Source organism: Hyaena hyaena, unplaced genomic scaffold, assembly GCF_003009895.1.
Source record: "Hyaena hyaena isolate Hyena2069 unplaced genomic scaffold, ASM300989v1 scaffold_658, whole genome shotgun sequence".
Lineage (NCBI taxonomy): Eukaryota > Metazoa > Chordata > Mammalia > Carnivora > Hyaenidae > Hyaena > Hyaena hyaena.
The window spans coordinates 647,304-664,112 of record NW_024081288.1 but is presented as its reverse complement, the minus strand read 5'-3'; the positions used below and the strand labels follow the sequence as shown (position 1 = coordinate 664,112).

At 55.5% G+C, this 16,809-nt stretch overlaps 1 protein-coding gene across 4 annotated transcripts; it reads right to left on the bottom strand.

Moving 5' to 3' along the window:
• Positions 1-3,650: 3,650 nt before the first annotated feature.
• CDK16 (cyclin dependent kinase 16) lies at positions 3,651-14,733 on the bottom strand. 4 transcript variants are annotated; one of them, XM_039216776.1, is made up of 17 exons: positions 14,127-14,147; positions 10,888-10,966; positions 9,239-9,446; positions 8,512-8,645; positions 8,285-8,410; positions 8,131-8,187; positions 7,925-8,039; positions 7,152-7,246; positions 6,989-7,051; positions 6,612-6,735; positions 6,296-6,416; positions 6,090-6,187; positions 5,905-6,010; positions 5,772-5,814; positions 5,532-5,622; positions 4,010-4,087; positions 3,651-3,924 (listed from the first exon to the last, which is right to left on the bottom strand). In XM_039216776.1, the coding sequence occupies exons 2-17, from the start codon at positions 10,891-10,893 to the stop codon at positions 3,887-3,889; spliced, it is 1,503 nt and encodes a 500-aa protein (XP_039072707.1). In that variant the 5' UTR covers positions 10,894-10,966; positions 14,127-14,147; the 3' UTR covers positions 3,651-3,886. The 4 variants fall into 4 exon arrangements, with proteins under 4 accessions (XP_039072707.1, XP_039072709.1, XP_039072708.1 ...); XM_039216778.1 differs by lacking the exons at positions 10,888-10,966; positions 14,127-14,147 and adding an exon at positions 14,571-14,733; XM_039216777.1 differs by lacking the exon at positions 10,888-10,966 and having other exon boundaries at positions 14,127-14,512.
• Positions 14,734-16,809: the final 2,076 nt, after the last annotated feature.

Here is a 16,809-nt window from a genome sequence, read left to right as displayed (position 1 = left end):
CCCTCAAAACCTAATGCGAAAAAGGTCACCACCCAGGCCTGCGGGCCGCTTCCCTGCCCGAACTAGACCCGACAAACGTATTGAAGGCAAGTCAGCCTCAGGCCCAGTGTATTTGTTGGCATTACAGCAATGATTGCACGGTAAATAGTAGCCTTAGGCAGCAGATAAATATCACTGTCCCCTACGGGCATCAACGGGTTAAGCGAGGCCTTAGGCAGCAGATAAATATCACTGTCCCCTACGGGCATCAACGGGTTAAGCGAGGGCCAGACACGTTAATTCATCTTGCCGCAGGTAGTAAATGGCTGAGCGTGGTTCCAACTCAGCTATGAATGTTCTTAAGCATCAGGCCAGAGATTCTCAACCTGTGGTTCTAGGCTTCCTTCTGGTTCAGGAGACCTTCTCGGGGGTTCACCAAGTCAGAACTTATTTTCACAATACGTTTTCATTGTTGTTCTCTCCTGCGTGTGCGGTGGAATAGTCTGAGAGGCTACATAAGCAATAGCTCTTTAAAGGTCTCTTAAGACTGTAAAGGGATCGTGACCACAAAGTTTAGAACTGTTGCACCAGGCCAGGGGTTCTCCATCTAGGCACTGGCACTTCTGTTGTGGGAAGCATTGTACAATACTCAGTTGCATCCTTGCCATCTACCCACTGGATAGCAGTATCATCCCGTAATGTGTCTCATCCCCCAAAGTGTCTCCAGACATTGGCCAGCGTTCCCTGGGGCTGGAGACGATCTCTGGCTGAGAACCACTGCTCTGGGCTCTGCCATCCTTTCCTGCTAGGGCTCCCAGCCCTACCTCTAGAGAACATTAATATTTCACTCTCTGGCTCCCTGCATCTGCCTGCCTCTTGGCTGTCTCCCCCTGACCATCCCACAAACTACCCGAGACAGGCTCAGGATTCTGGCTCAGCGACTTCCTCATCCTTCATTCCCACAAGCAAGACCACAGCTTGCCTTCTCACACCTCTAGGTTGCTGCACAGAGCTCCCTGGGCCTGGAGTGTCCATAACCCCCACTTTCTGCACAATTTCACCCCCCACCCACCCATACCCGTCATAATTCACCTCTATTTTCGGTTAACCTCTACAGGGCAGGGATTGTGTCTTTGTTACTGAGATTCCAGCCCCTAGCCCAGACCTGGCACAGACGAGGGTGTGCAACTCAGGTGTGCAAACTGAAGGAGAAAAGGGAGCAACCCTTTCACATGGGGGTGGGGGGTGTCTCTAAAATGGCACGGAGTTGTGTCTGGCACATGGCAAGCTGCTGCTCTTCAAGCCGAGCTGAATCTTGTCAGATTCTCTCTCAATTGCCTCTCCTTGTTGCCCTTCTGCAGACCCCCACTGCATTTACTGGGTAGCCTGCCCTTCCTACAATCCAACACGAGGCTTCCCTCCCCAGGCCTAGACTGGTTCCCTTACCTTCCAAAGGCCAACCTCTGCACACACCAATGACCCTACCACTTCCCAGAGCAGTTGGGTGAATTCTAGTCCTTCCAAGTCTGGCCTGGCAATCCGGTCTCCCTTTGCAAGGTCCTCACCTTGCCAGCCTCCCTTGTTGCCGGAGGTGACCACATCACCTTACTCTAGCCAAGGAATGGCACAGGAAGTCTGCGGAGGCGCCTGTGGAAGGTTCAGCTGCTACAAGGAAATCGGGTGTCGCGTTTTCCTTGCTTGCTTCCCCATCTCTGGGAACATGGAGAACCCTTACGGCTGTAAGACTGTAAGCTGACAGCTCGCCAAAGTGCTTACAGGGACACAGTGGAATGGTCAGAAGTCCTCGGGCCACCACTGTTGAACTTCAGTAACCAGCCTTAGTTGGGCTTATTCCCCGCAGTAGTTTCGCCTGGCGCCGCCCAGGCTCCTCTCTTCTGCGTGAGGTCTATCCTTGGCTGTGCCCAGATGTTGGGACAGAGGCTGGAGCTCCCAGGACAAAGGATTTCAAAGCCACAACTATCCTCCCACTTGAGGCCCGGTCCCACACCGTGTCATATGACCTCTGGTCTCTCACAAGCCATTGACTGCATCCTTCTCAGGGTTATCTTCACCCATGCCCATAGTTTGGGACTTCCTGGCCACCAACAACCCAAACTTCCAGCTCCATCCACCCATTGATGGCCCCAATCCTGAATCTGACCCATGTACTGGATTCCCCTACCTACTTACTCAGCGGTCCAAAATCTACCCTCCTCTCATATTCCCTCTCCAACTGGTCTGCCGCATGGTGGTCATACTGTGCCTGCCTCACCTCCCCACCTCCTGGTTGTATGGGGGCTTCCAAGTATCTTTCAAACAAACAGCCTGTCTACATACACCCGGCTCCCATCTACCTGGCTTTCGCATGTTCTTGAGTAAATCTCACTCTTCCCCCTGCTTCTCAGTTCACCCTCTATTCAGCCTGCCCGCCCTGCCTGCTTCAACGTGATGTTCTACTATTGCATGTTGCAGCCCCTCCAATGCCCTTTGGAGTTGTGACATGTCCCTGGCCCACTCTCAGTGTTCTCCTAGATGATGGGGACCAGGCATGAAATCTCTGAGGTCCCAGGACTCACCTTGGACTGAGCCCACCCCCACCCTTGCAGGGACTTGCAATCAGGTTTTTCACTTTAGACTTTTTAATATTTCATACAGCGATTATGGTGCATTCAGGAACCCAACCCCCCAAACCCCACTAGGAGGGCCCCCACCCCAGCCCTCCCACCCCATTTGAGGGCCCCAGGGTTTAGAGTAGAAGACGGGGAGGTAACCACCCATCTGAGACTGACCCGAGAGACCGCCCCTGCCCTGCCTCACCCTCCCCAGGGGTTAAGGGGCTAACACCTGGGCACAGACCCCCATGCGCCCCTCTGCCCCTGCTTGTGCACATATATACACTATGGCTCCTTGAAGAGTTGGTCAGTTCCTGGCAGGGCCCCTACTCAACAGCACCGAGTGGGATGGGGGCAGGAGGCTTGGGCTAGGGAGACCCTGAGAAGGAAGGAGGCCCCAGCTATGGGACTGTAGGAGGGAAAGACTGGGGGCCCCCCACCTCATCCACCTCCCAGAGAGTCTCCGGTAGTCCCCAGGTCCCCCTGCAGCTGAGGATGGCAGGCGGGGGGCGGGGGGGGTAGGAAGGCGAATGGTCGAGGCATGCTTTCCCTTAGCCGACCCCAGGGTCTGGTGATGGTCAGGGTTCCAAATAGGGGCTGTGTCCCTGCCTTGGAAAGGCTGGGAGCGGGGCTTCATTGCACAAAATACTGTGGGAGGGCCACACGCAGGGGGTGGGGCCCATCCATTCTGTATACAGAAATATTGCATTTAAAAAATGAAAACCTCATTTAAAATAACTAAAAAACAACAATGAATGAAACAAACAAAAAAACGGCCCACACAACATGAGGCAGGCGGGGCAGGCGGGAAAGCAGGCAGGGGAAGCCTCAGACCCGAGGCATTGTCATGTCTTGTCTGAGTCGAGATCCCCAGCCTGGACTAGTTCCGGACCCCTGGCTGGCCATGGGGTAGTGGTCCTGGGGGAGGGGATGATGGGAAGGAAGGGGGATAGGCCTGGCCTCAGTGTGGGAGGCTGACACGGCCATGCTGTCCGCCGGCAACTACCGAGACAGAGAGAGAGAGAGAGACAGACAGACAGACAGACAGACACACCAGGCGAAGGAGCGATGAGAGCTTTGTTAGCACCCAGCAGACAGGCCAATGGGTGGGCTGACAGGCCAATGGTCGGGTGTTTGGACAGGCAGCAAGGGGACATGTGGGCAGGCGAGTGTGAGTCAGGCAGGTAGGCAGGCAGCAAGCAAGGAGGATACAGTTGGGGGCTGCCCTGTGAGGGGGAGTGGCATCCCTCCAGCTGCTGCCTGCTGGGGCCTCGGTCTGTGGCTTAGCACTCAGCTTAGAACTCCGTGTCCACCACGCGGAAAGCTGGCCTGCCTGCAGGGGAAAGCAGAGCGGATGGCTGTTGGTGGGGAAGCAGGTAGGTGGCCAGGGCGGGGAAGAGGGCGAGGGCCACGCCTACCTGAGTCAGGCATTGATGAAGACCGAAGGCTGGCCTCCTTTTGTAGCTGGATCTCCTTTAGTGCAAATATGGAAGTAGCTGTGGGTGGAGGACAGACAATGGGAAGTGACCCACGGGGCCATCCAGGACCACCTCCCACATGGCCCCATTGGGGGAATTACAAAAAGCGGTCTTTGTTTTGAGAGGTTTGACTTTCACCTGTCATATAATCCTTACACACAAACCAGCTACAGCTAGAGAAAACGGAATATGGACTATTACACGACACCAAGAAATCGGTAAGTCTGTCAAGTGTGATAACGGTATTGCAATTACCATCTGTTGAGTCTAGGTGATGGATGGTATTTGAGATTGGATTTAGATTAATCCAGTGGGGAGATATAGGAAGTGGGCCAATTTCTTAAAGGTGGGATAATGACAGTTATTAAACAACATCTTAAAGATACAGGCTGAAATTTATAGGTGAATGATCTATCAAGGATTTGAAAAGCAATCAGAGTGAATGTAGATAAAACCAGACTGGCCTGGGTGGCTCAGTCAGCTGAGTGACCGACATCGGTTCAGGTCATGATCTCGCGGTTCATGAGTTCAAGCCCCACATCAGGCTCGCTGCTGTCAGCGCAGAGCCTGCTTGGGATCCTCTGTCCCCTCTCTCTCTGCCCCTGCCCAGCCTGCGTGCTCTCTTTGAAAATTAAATAAGCATTAAAAACAACGACAACAAAAAAAACCCAAAACCAGATGGGCCACGAGTTGATGACCTGCTAGAGTGCTTGGGGACTCACTGTTTAGTCTAATATAAATTATTTGTTCATCTATTAATAAACAGTTATAAAAAATATACTTGTAAAAGTTTTGACAGAGTGCGCGGGCAAGTGGAGAAGGGGCAGAGAGAGAGGGAAAGAGAATCCCTGAGCCACCTAGGTGCCGCTATTTATTATTTACTCAAACTCACAACCCTGAGATCCAAGAGTCCCATACTCCACCGACCGAGCCAGCCAGGCGCTCCTAAATATATGTAATTTTAAAGTGTTCATATGAAAAAGGTTTTTTTTTAAAATCAGGTATAAAAGGAGAACACCCCATGTGATTCTGCTTCTGTACAGTACAAGGATGGGGAGAACTTACCTATGCTGTGAGAAGCCAAACTAGTGGTAACCCTTGGGAAGGGGCTGGGAATAACTGAAGGAAAAAAGAGGGGGCTTCGGGGGAGCTTCCCATCTTATTCACCACCCTGTATGCCAGTTACGCGGGTGAGGTTAGTCTGTAAAAATTCACTGTGCTGTATACTCATGATCTATGCATTTCTCAGTATATATTTTACAAGGAAACGTTTACTTTAAAAAAAAAAAAAGGAAAGTGAGGTTACGTCTATTTTTATGTACGTTTGAAAATTCTCATGAAAGGTAAAAAGAAACTAAAAACTAAGTGGCTTTTATAATACACATAACACATCGTACGTGGGAACAAGGGTGTGCCCTGGCCAGCGTCCTGTCCCCCACAGTCCCCTGCCGGTTCCACTCACTGTCAGGAAGTTTGTGGATCCGCTCCCCCAGACTGAGGAAGAATGGATGTTTCATGGCATCCTCTGCGGAGATCCGATTGCGACCTTCAAACTGAGTGGGAGGGGGGGGCGGGGGCAATGTATTGACCCCTTCAACAAGCAGGCCTCTCTTTCGCCCCATCCCAGACCCTACCCCCGAAGCTGTCTCCCCACACCTAGAATCCCCTAGCCCCCAAGACTGGCCCAGAAGGGTGGTCTCACCTGCAGCAGCTTGGTGAGGAGGTCAGCCCCGTCGCTGTCAAGTCTACCACAAGGACAAGAGGATCTGCTTTAAGCTGAGTTTGGGCACTCCGGCCCCTAACCACCCCCCCCCCCTCCCACCCACCAGCCTCACCGGGGTGCATGGCTCAAAAGGGCCTCGGCTCGATACTTGGGGTAGTTGTATGTCTTAAATTCTTCGTTGGACAGAATGCCTGGCCACGTCTCCTCAGTTGGGGTTCCTGGTGGGGAAGAATTACCCTAAGCATCCACAGGACATCCCTAAGTGTCCCCACAGCTCCTAGGGCTCGCTCTCCTCACCTAAGATGCGGAAGATGAAATGCAGCTGTTCCTCCACAGTGGAGCCTGGGAAGAGGGGCCGGCCCGTGGCCATCTCATAGAAGATGCAGCCCACACCCCTAGGCAGGGAGGGCACAGTGAAGAGGGAGGCAGTCTGCTGGCTGGCCACTGTGACCAAGCCGCCCACTTCACCACATGGCTCCTGCCACACTTCCACCTGTCCTCACCACATGTCAATTTGGGTAGAGTAGTCCGTGGACCCAAGCAGGATGTCAGGGGGCCGGTACCACAGTGTCACCACCTCATTGGAGTAGGTCTTCGTTGGAATCGACTTGGCCCGGGCCAGACCTGGTAGGTTGAGAGAAGGGGCAGCTGGAATCGAGGCGGCCCCGGACAGTGTGGGGGACAGTGCAGCTGGGGCTGGGATGTCCTAAGCAAAGCCTGAGAAGCTGAAGGGGACGGAGATTAGGTGGTCACGGGGAAGGGGGAGTCCGGGAGGGTAAGGCTGGGGGATCACTGGGAGGAAGGGGGAGGCCAAGGTACCAAAGTCGGCCAGCTTGAGCTCTCCTCTCTCGTTGATGAGCAGGTTTTGGGGCTTGAGGTCTCGGTGTAGCACCTTCTGCCGGTGGCAGTAGGCCAGGCCACGAAGCAGCTGGAACAGGAACAGCTGGGGACCCAGGAAGGGCAGGCAGAGGTCAAAGAGCATCCAGTAGCCTGACCCCCAGCAGACACTGTTTCCCCCTCCCAAACACAGACACTGAGCCCAGAGCTTTATCTCACAAAAGAGGTAAGGGTCCCAATGCCCTCCAAGGGCTCCCAGCAAAAAAGCCAAACGGGGAAAGTCTGTTTCAGGGAGATTTGTGGGGTGGAGTGGGTGCGTGGGGGCCCCCGCGTGCCCCTGCTTCCTGCCCCACACCCACTTTCACGTTGTGCATGTTGATGACGTTCCCACAGTCATCCAGGTACTGCTTCAGGTCCTTGTCCTGAGAACAGAAGAGGAGATGGAGGAGAGAGGGCCACATCCTGTGGCTCCTGGCCATCTCCCCACCCCCCACCCCTACCCCCACTGCCGCCCAACCTTACCAGGTACTCAAAGACAAGGGTGAGGGACTTCTCCGTGTGGATAATGTCATGTAGCGTGACGATGTTGGCATGTTTGAGGTCCTTGAGCAGGGACACTGCAGGGAGCATGGGGGTGAGATGGGGGAAGGGTCAGGGCCCCACCCGCAGGATAGAGGCGAGGAGGACCAGGCAGGGATGAGCCCAGGGTTTCCTTCTTTCCCCGTGCAGCCTGAGGTGGGGGCTCACGGCCACTGGCTCTATCCCACCCAATGCCAGGAAGGTGTGGCTCCATGTTCCAGATGTGAAAAGTTAACGCTCAGCAGGGAGCGAGAAGCGGGGACTGCCGCCCCAGGCTTACGTGATGTTAGATCTTCACAACCTGTTTCTGCTTCCTGGAAAGGGGCTTTGCCTCAACCCTGGGTACAGAGGCCTGCAGCTTCGTGTGAAATTCACTCTGCACATGTAACTTCTACGCAATTCAAACTCATTCCCTGTGGTATTCTGACTAGACCTTGTTGTGTCCAGTAAACTGGTGAGCACTTTCACAGGTGCTCTCAGACCCAAAGCAAGCAACCTGCTCTCTAATTCTTGGTCTCTTCTCCACACGGCAACAGACGCCTGGTTACCTTGATTACCATCTAGACGTGTGCAGGATGGGCACTTTCGCACGAAGCCCAGTGTGTCCGGAGGGTGCCTCCCAACCCCCCCAGTCTCCGTTCTTACTACAGGGTGTGTGCATATGTGTCACCTGGAGAACCCAGGAAGCCTGGGACAGCCTTCCTGTGGGTCTGTACCTTCCCGGATGGCGGTGCAGGGTGCCCCCTCTTCGTGTTCCAGTCTGATCTCCTTGAGGGCCACAAGGTTGTCTGTGAGCTTGCTTTTGCCTTTGTACACGGTGGCATAGGTACCCTGATGTGTGAGGAAGAGTGACAGGAGAGGAGGCTGCAGGAAGCTCTCAGGGACCCCCATCCCCACCACGGGCCTCACGATGGTCTCTCACCTCGCCCAGCTTGTCTAGCTTGATGTAGGTCTCCAGTTTTCCAAAGCCAATCTCAGACTGTGGGGTAAAGGGGCAGGTTGAAGGCGGCCCACGGGAGGGGACAGAGGCGGCTGGGCAGCGAGAGGAGGAGAGGACAGGAACAGAAGACACTCACCAGGCTGACACGGCGGAGGCGGCGGCTGAGGGGCTTGTCGAAGATGGGGCTATTGAGGGTCAGCTTCTCAAGGTAGCCCTCAGGCAGCCGGATGTCGGCTGGCAGTGACAGGCGCTTGTTGATGTCCTAACAGGCAAGATGGGGGAGAAACAGGACCATGAGCTCCACCTCCCCACGTTTAACCCTCTTTTCTAGCCCCACCACCAGCCAGACAGGGGGTTAAGCACCTCAGTGGAGATCTTGCGTGGGGGATGGTTGCGCATGCGCACCCTCACTGGCGACTGCACCTCATCCGAGGACGTGGCTGAAGCCTGGTCACTTTCCCCATCAGACCCCATCTTCAAGTCCTCGTGTACAATTTCTGGTAGTGAGGACAGGGGGAGGGCAGACCAGTTGAGGTCTGGGGCCCCAGGACACCCCCTCCTCAATGTAACACAGTCCCTCATCACACACGTTCACACAACCCCCCAGAGCAGCCTAGAGTCCCTCAGGGAGAGGGTGGCAAGGCCCAGGGAGGTTCACACAGGTCAGGACAGGTTGAATAGGGGTGGGGGAGGCAATAGTCACCTAGCGGAGCACCCCGTTCCAGGGGTGAGCCGAGACTGGGGCTGGCCCAGGGCCAGGAGGCAGGCACAGTAGCCAAAGGCCCTGAGAAGGCAGACCCAGGGTAGGCAGGCCCCAGGAGGCCTGAGGGGGCCATAGCAGAGCGCAGAAGGGCAAAGGGAAGGTTGGGGGCAGCTGCAGCAGGCAGGGCACTCTTCCTCCCCAACGCCTGGGCACAAAGCCAAGGAAAGGGGCACAGATACAGAGAGAGGGGGTGTGGAGGAGAAGACGGCAGGGAAGGGGGAGAAACTGGGAGAACGGAAAATGGAAATAACACAAGTCTAAAGGGAACTCGGCTGGGAGGCAGCACCTGGGGACCAGTCTGGGGGCAGAAGTGCTCAGTCGACCTACCTGGTGCAGAGCTGAGCGGGCCCCTTCCAGAGCGAGGTTCCCCAGGAGCAGCACGAGTGGGTACTTCTCCAAGGTCATTGCCGCCGCCACCCCCACTCTCATCCAGGCCTATCTGCTCAGGGGCACCATTGGTCTTGTCCACACCTCGGCCCCCTCGGAGTGTCATCGACAGCTGCCGCTTGATCTTCTTCATCCGATCCATGGCGACCTGAGCAGGGGGCATAGATAGCAATGGGTCCCACATCAGCACTTGCCTGACCACCATGGGCCCCCTAAAGCCCATGACAACTTAGTGAGGTACACTGACGTGCACTTGCACCAGTGCCCACCCAACCACTGTGGAGCCCCGGAACCACGCAGGACTCCCAGAAACCTGGCACAGATCCGGACCTCTGTCAGTGCTTGCCCGCTTACAGCCAGCCCCTGGGGACCCTGCTCCTAAGTGGCACACCTGGGTGTTAAGGCCTGGGTGGCTGGCTGAGGGCAAGGGCCCAACTGGTGAAGTATTGGCCTCTATGGGGGCAGCCTCGCTGTGGGAGCAGAGGCCTCCACAGCAGTTGTTTTCAGGTGCAGCGGCGGTGATGGACCCATCTGTAGATGGGGTGAAGGACTTGCCCAGGACCGCGGGGCCACTTATCCGGCCTCGGGCTCGCCCGTAGAATGGCATATTCCGCCGGCACCAGCCCCACATTACCCCCAACTGCCAAGGCAGAATGCTCCCCACAGCCACAAGGACCTTCCCGGCGTGCCCAGCAACCATCGTCACGGTGACTGGAGGACTACCCCACTGGTCTCCCCAAGTGAGGGGTGCAGAGAAGGGAGTCCTACCAAGACCCAACCACTTGGTAGGGTTGTTGGGGGGGGGGGGCTCAATGCACACCAGCTGTCCTGAGGACTGCTAGAAAGGTTCAATGAGGTTGGGAGCCAATGGGTCCCACCCAGACTTTTACAAGCCAGGTCTCATTTCTCTAGTTGAGAGTGCACACCTCCATTATCACCCTGAATAAATGTCCCAGTCCTCAAGGGTGGCCCACAAAGTCTTACCCTATTTGCCCCTATTATCTCTCTGGCCTCCCCTCCCCTTCATTCATTGCTAGTTGCTGTTCTGCAACCACACCCAGCAGTCCCACCTCAGGGCCCTTGCACCGGCTGTTCCCGGTACCTAGAAAACCCTTCAAAATAGGTCACTCCCTCACCCTCTTCAGACCACTGCTCAAATAGTACTTTTCACGAATAACCCTCCACAAATAACCCTACTTAAAATCTCAACCATTCCGAGCTCCCTCACTTTGTCAAATCACCCCCCCCCCCCAGCACTTATCACCTCCTGAGAAATGACACCATCTACTTACTGGTTTCTTTATTCTTTTTTTTTTTTTTTTTTTTTATTTTTTAAACACTTATCTATTTTTTGAGACAGAGAGAGGCAGAGAGAGAGAGAGAGACACAGCGTGAGCAGGGGAGGGGCAGAGAGAGGGAGTCACAGACTCCGAAGCAGGCTCCAGGCTCTGAGCCGTCAGCACAGAGACCAATGCAGGGCTCAAACTCACGGACTGCGAGATCATGACCTGAGACGAAGTCGGACGCCCAACCGACTGAGCCACCCAGGCGCCCCTGGTTTCTTTATTCTTAACAGTCTGTTTCCTCACCGCCATAACTAGAAGATCAGCTCCGCCAGGGTAGATTTCTGTTTAGGTCACGGCTAGATCCGAGGACCTGGAACTGTGACTGACACAGAGTAGATGCTCAAAAAGTGCTTATGGCAGATATTAACGAATCGGGGGCTGAGGGGCCTAAGACCAGTCTCTCCCAGGATGGGCAGGTAAGTCTCTGTTACTCGTGGGTAACCCCAGAAAAGGTGGCCCAGGGACGCTGGCATCGTCAAGATGACCTAGATGGGGCTGCTGGAGGGAACAGGGCCACCAAAACGCTTAGGCTGGCCTTCTTCTGCTTCCTCCTGGGCTCTAGGCCAGCAAGGTGGGGGAAAGACCCGGCCCAGGAACCATCTGGACTCACAGCGGGGCCCAAGATGGCCCTGGGCCCAAGGGAAGTGGAGCTAGATAGGGGGTGGGAGGCTGGGGCTGGGGCTGGATTCGAGGAGAGAAGTGGGTCATCTGTGACCTTGAAATCAGGTGCTTATCCCAGTGGTCCCTATACCCTACTTCCGCCTGCCTGACCTCACCACCCGCCTCAGGAGGGGAAGAGGGACCAGTCTAGCAGAAAGACCCCAGGAAAGAGGATGAGGTCCATTCAGAGAACCCAGGATAACAACAAAACTCCTGATCCAGTAGGCCAAAGACTGGGCCTGAAACTGAAGCAGCAGCATGGCCAGCCCCCAAAGGCAGCCTTGCATCCACGGCACGAATACCCAGTCACTTTGCCTGTTGTGGCAGGAAATGGGGGACCTGGGGACAGGGGTAAGCAGGGCTGGAAGGAAGATGAAGAGGGAGCCAGAAGGAGCCATGGGTCCATGACCTCCAACTGCAAACTCCAAGGGCTGGACATGTTCCAGAGTTCAGTTTTTTGGGGATTTGAGGAAGACAGGATACAAAATCTGTGTTATCATGCAATATTCCCATCAGGGGTGCTCTGGGCAGACCTTTGTAAACAGAGACACTTGAACATTAATATAAGTAAAACTTTTAAAGATTATTATTTCCATTTTCTGAGCTTTTTAGATTCCAGAATAGTGAAGGAGGGAACAAGGAACTAGATACATAACCCCACTCTCAAAACAGGGAATTGTGTCCTTCCTGACCCCCGTGGTCACACACCCATCCTCAGAATACTCTCACACCCAAGGACACTCATCAGCTCACGCCACAGTGATCACTGAGGACACAGTCATCACACTCTACTAACCATCCTCATCCGGTTCGGACCCCCATAAGCACACACTGGACCCTCAAGAAGGCCTCTCAGCATTTTAACTATCAGCCCCTGCAATTCCCCCTGTATTTCTAACCCCCATCAGCATGCGAAGCCCCAACAGGGCACAGAACTCTCAGCTTACGCTCGGGCCCCTCTAAGTTAACTCCCACTGCCACGTTCTTGGGCGCCTCCTAGGTCCAGCTGCCTGTTAGCGTCTCCAAAGCACTCACCCCCATTAGCACACTGTTCCCCATGCATGCTTCTGACCCCTATTAACATGCACTTGGGACCGTCTACAGCTGACCCACATTAGCACTCACCGGACCTTCACACTGCCCTGAATCTCATTAACACAAAGTGAAGCTTGCCAATCCCTGACCTGTTTTTGCCCACTCTCAGGCCCCTCCACAGCCAGAGCCGTCATTAAACACACATTCCGGTCCTCCCACTACCCTGTGCCCACCAGCTCCCATCAGCACAAGCTGGACCTGCACTTCACCCTGACCTCTGTTAGCAACACTGGGCCTCACACAGGGCCTCCCCATTAGCACACCCTAAAGCCTCACTCACTCAGCCGCGTTCCCCAGGGACACCCAAACCCACACTGTTCTATTCCGGCCTGACCCGCATTAGTGCACCCAGGTCTTCGTTCAGCCTGGAGCCCCGTCAGGACACGCTTGAGCCCTACGTGGTTCTAATCCACTTAAGCACACCTAGACCGTCGCATATTCCTACTCCTTTATTTCTCTTTGCTAAAACTTCTGCACAGCTATAATGCCTGCTGGTTCACACTTGAATCCCTTCGCAGCCCTGATACGCCTCATTGCACCCCCGGGGCCCTCCACACGCCCCAGTCCCCTGTGGACACAAGCACACACTGTCCTCACAAGGTTTTGATGCTCACTAGCATTTTCCAGACCTCATACTGCCCCGACTCTTCCCCCAGTGGCATACGTTTTAAGCACCTCCAAGCCCCTATCAATGGTCACTGGAATTTCTTATATAGCTGTCCCTGAGCGCCTCCGGGAGTCTCACATCCCCTGTCTTCACGGACACACACACACACTGATCTCACACCATCTTGATCCTTAATATACTGGACCTCTTAACAGTGCTAAGGCACTTCCCTCCCCATCGTGCTCTCCCACTCCACACATATCCACAACTTCTGACACCCAGTGGCACAGCCTTCCCCCACTCTGCCCCCATTAGCATATACTGGGCCTCATACTACCCAGACCTCTATTACCACATGCATGTACCCTCTACAGCTACCATTCCCATCAGCGCGCTCTCAACACTGGACTTCTTCCACTACCCTGACCTCCATGAGCGCTCTCTGGACCCTCACATGCCGCAGTGCCTCGTGGACAAATACACAGAATTACCACCACCCTGACGCTCGTTACCACACCCAGGACTTCAGAGTCCGGATCGTATTAGCACACCTCCTATCTCTACCACCCTATCCCCCATTCACACACGGAACTCCACACCCGCAACCCCGTTTGCATACCTCAGCATTCCTCTGACACGCTCTCCCCTATTACACACCCTCGGGGTCCTTCACACACACGCGCGCACACCCCCCCCCCCCACCATGCCTACAGCGCGCACACACACACACCCACCCCCCCCCCCCCAGTAGCACACGCTGGGCCTCAAGCCCTGCACAGCGGTAAGCTTTATTATCACATGCTCCGACCCCTCCATGGTTCATTAGCAAACCTGGAGCCTGTCGCCACCCATTTCCACACCCTCTGGTCCCTTGATCACCCTGCTCCCCATTAGCACCCACAGGACTGCCCATCCCCAGCTCCCAGACCGGGCCCAGGGCGGGGCCAAGGTCAGGGAGGCCCCGAATGACCCCCCCCGCCCCGGTGCACTCTGGGAACTTCGCTGGGGGAGGGGGGCACATGCCAGCGGTGCAGCCCAGACCCCAAGGCACCGCCCGGGGTCTGGGCTTGTTCTGCAGGAAAAGGGCAACCCCCACCCCGCGTCTCGGAAACGCGCTCACCGGCGGGGGCGCGCGAGCAACCTCAGCGCCGCGGGGCCGGCGCGGCGGCGCCTGGGGCGGCGGCCCGGGCTGAGGCCGCGCGACCTCCTTCTCCTCCTGTTCGCCGCAGGCGCCCGTCCCAGTAGTCTTCGGCCATGGCTGCTGGGCCCGGGCCGCCGCCGGCTGAGGAGGAGGAGGCGGCGGCGGCGGCGGCGGTGGCTGAGGCGGAGGCGGCGTCCCGCTCAGCCGGCCATGAGCTTGGCCGCTGCGGGCGATGCCCCCGGGCTCGCTGGTGCCGGCTCGAATCCGAGAGCTCACGGCGGCTCGCGGCTCAGAGCCGACTGCTTGCGGAGACGCGGCAGATCCCAGGGCCGAACGCCCAATGGCCCAACCGCCGCGCGCGCCGCGCTCCGCGCATGCGCACGCACGCGCAGCAAAGGCTGAAGTGGGAAGGAGGGGACTCACCTCCGACTGCCTGTACCAAAAGACCCGTCCGCAGCCGGAGGGGGCGCAGCCATTGCGCGCCCACCGGGGAATGGGGCGCCAGCCCTGGAACGGCGCCAGGGGGACGTGTAGAGGTTGGTTAGTACTCAGTTCCGATCTTGCTAGAAGTTTGCTAGCGCCAAAGTGGGCAGCACTCAGTAACCAGCGTGCCGGTCACCACGCGGTCCCCCTACTTGGTCTCACTTGGTACATCCCCATGGTGGCAAACGGGACTTTTGCAAGGAAGAAAAAGACAGATGAGGCCGTAAGTCTGAGTCCCTTGAGGTGCCTCAGCAGGCAGGAAATGTTAAATGCTCGCGAGAAGATGACTTTTCTGGGAGAGGCGGCCTGGAGAATCATTGGCCTTTTACCATCTTAGATAGGACACAGACTAGCCCCGCCCAGATGCGCTTCCCCCCCTCCCCCCGCCACCGCTCCCTCCGCTAGCCCATTCCTACTGTGAACGTGTGCGGCCCCGCCCTTTGAGGTTGTCGCCGAACCAATCAGATTTGCCCCCTGGGGTGAGGCTGAGCAAGAATGAAGCGGCGTGATTTCACCATTCTCCTACCACGCCTCTGCCCGGTGTTCATTGGTTCTCAGTGCAGGGGCGGGCACTTGTTTTTGTTCCGAGTTTCTCTTTCACGATAGGCCGAGTATTCCGCGAGGTGATTGGTCAAAAGAAAGTTCAATCGCCTTTCGTCCCGCCTATAACCCCTCCCATCTCCCCCAGCAAGACTCACGGGGGTGGAGCTTAGGCTGAGAAAAGAAAGGCGGACCTATAGAGGAAGGGTGCATTACTGCGCATGCTTGGGGCTTTGGGTCGGAAGATTTCTTTGCCGCCTCACGCGAGCATTTGCGTATGCGCCCTGAATTGGGTTTTCTTTCTTGCCACCTCTAACTACCTCCTGCCTGCCAGAGCCCCGCCCGTGACTCTCCCCAGGTCTGCGGTTTTCTGTTTTATTTATTGGGCGTCTGTTGTGTGTCAAGCACTGCCAACAAAACTAATCCCTCGATTCCTCTATGCCTGGAAAACTCCTACGCTATCAACCTCGCCCAGCTCAAATGGCGGCAGCTTTTGGCAGACCTTTCTGGGACATCTTTACACTGCACTCCAATCCAAAGCCAGCTTCGCCGCCCCTTCTGGGCTTCTTTTTATGGCAGCCTTGGTCACACTAGTTAGAGCTTTCAGTAAAGTTCATACTAGTGAGAACTTAACAGGGCATGATGGGAGTGGAAATACTTGACAGAGACAAAAGTGCATCTCGGGCTAGATGGCCCGGTCCATCACTTCCTTGACCTCATCCTCATCTCCTACCCTTCTTCCTCGCACTCTACTCCAGACGTATTCCTTTCCTTCTAGCTGTTTCTAAATTAAGCAGGCAGCCATAATCCAGCCTCCGGGACTTTGCACTTGCTGTTCCCTTTGCCTGGAACATTCTTCTAGATAGCCACGTTTCATCCCTTCATTTCTTACAAGTCCTTGCTTCAATGTCACCTTCATGAGGCCTTCCCTGACTACCCTGTTTAAAAATGCCTACCTGCACTCCCATCCTTTTAGACCCCCAGACCTGGACAGACCTTTTTTTTAAAAAAAAATTTATTTTTAATGTTTTATTTATTTCTAGGAGAGAGAGAGAGAGAGAGAGAGACAGCGTGAGCAGGGGAGGGTCAGAGAGAGAGGGAGTCACAGACTCTGAAACAGGCTCCAGGCTCTGAGCTGGCAGTCAGCACAGAGCCCGACGCGGGGAACCCACGAAACGCGAGATCATGATCTAAGCGAAAGTTGGACGCTTAACCGACTAAGCCACCCAGGCGCCCCTGGACAGACCTTTTTAATGGCACCGGTCAACCTCTTATAATTTACTTGTGTTGGTCTATTCTGGGTCTCACCCTAGCAAAACAGAAGCCCCTCCCCCACCATGCACATATCGCCCCCCCTCCAAGAATTTTTTTTTTAACTTTAGTTTGACAGAGAGAGCGAGTGAGCAGAAGAGGTAGAGAGTAAGAGAGAAAAATCCCAAGCAGGCACCACACTGTCAGCACAGAGCCCGATGTGGGGCTTGAACTCACAGACAGGGAGATCATGACCTGAACCAAAGCCAAGAGTTGGTCGCTCAACGAAGCCACCCAGGTGCCCCAAGATAGGGACTTTTTGGTCCATCGCTGTCTCCCGATGCCTGCAATAGTGCCTGGCACACAGTAAGCACTCAGCAAATGGGGC

What these genes read in the sequence shown, in the direction of transcription:
- CDK16 (XM_039216775.1), bottom strand. Translation starts at nt 9,929, where the DNA reads ATGTGGGGCTGGTGCCGGCGGAATATGCCATTCTACGGGCGAGCCCGA. An exon ending in GATCCACAAACTTCCTGACA is followed by an intron (nt 4,088 to 5,531) that starts GTGAGTGGAACC and finishes CTCCACCCACAG; the next exon opens with CTACTTCCATATTTGCACTA. An exon ending in TTCATCAATGCCTGACTCAG is followed by an intron (nt 3,925 to 4,009) that starts GTAGGCGTGGCC and finishes TTTCCCCTGCAG; the next exon opens with GCAGGCCAGCTTTCCGCGTG.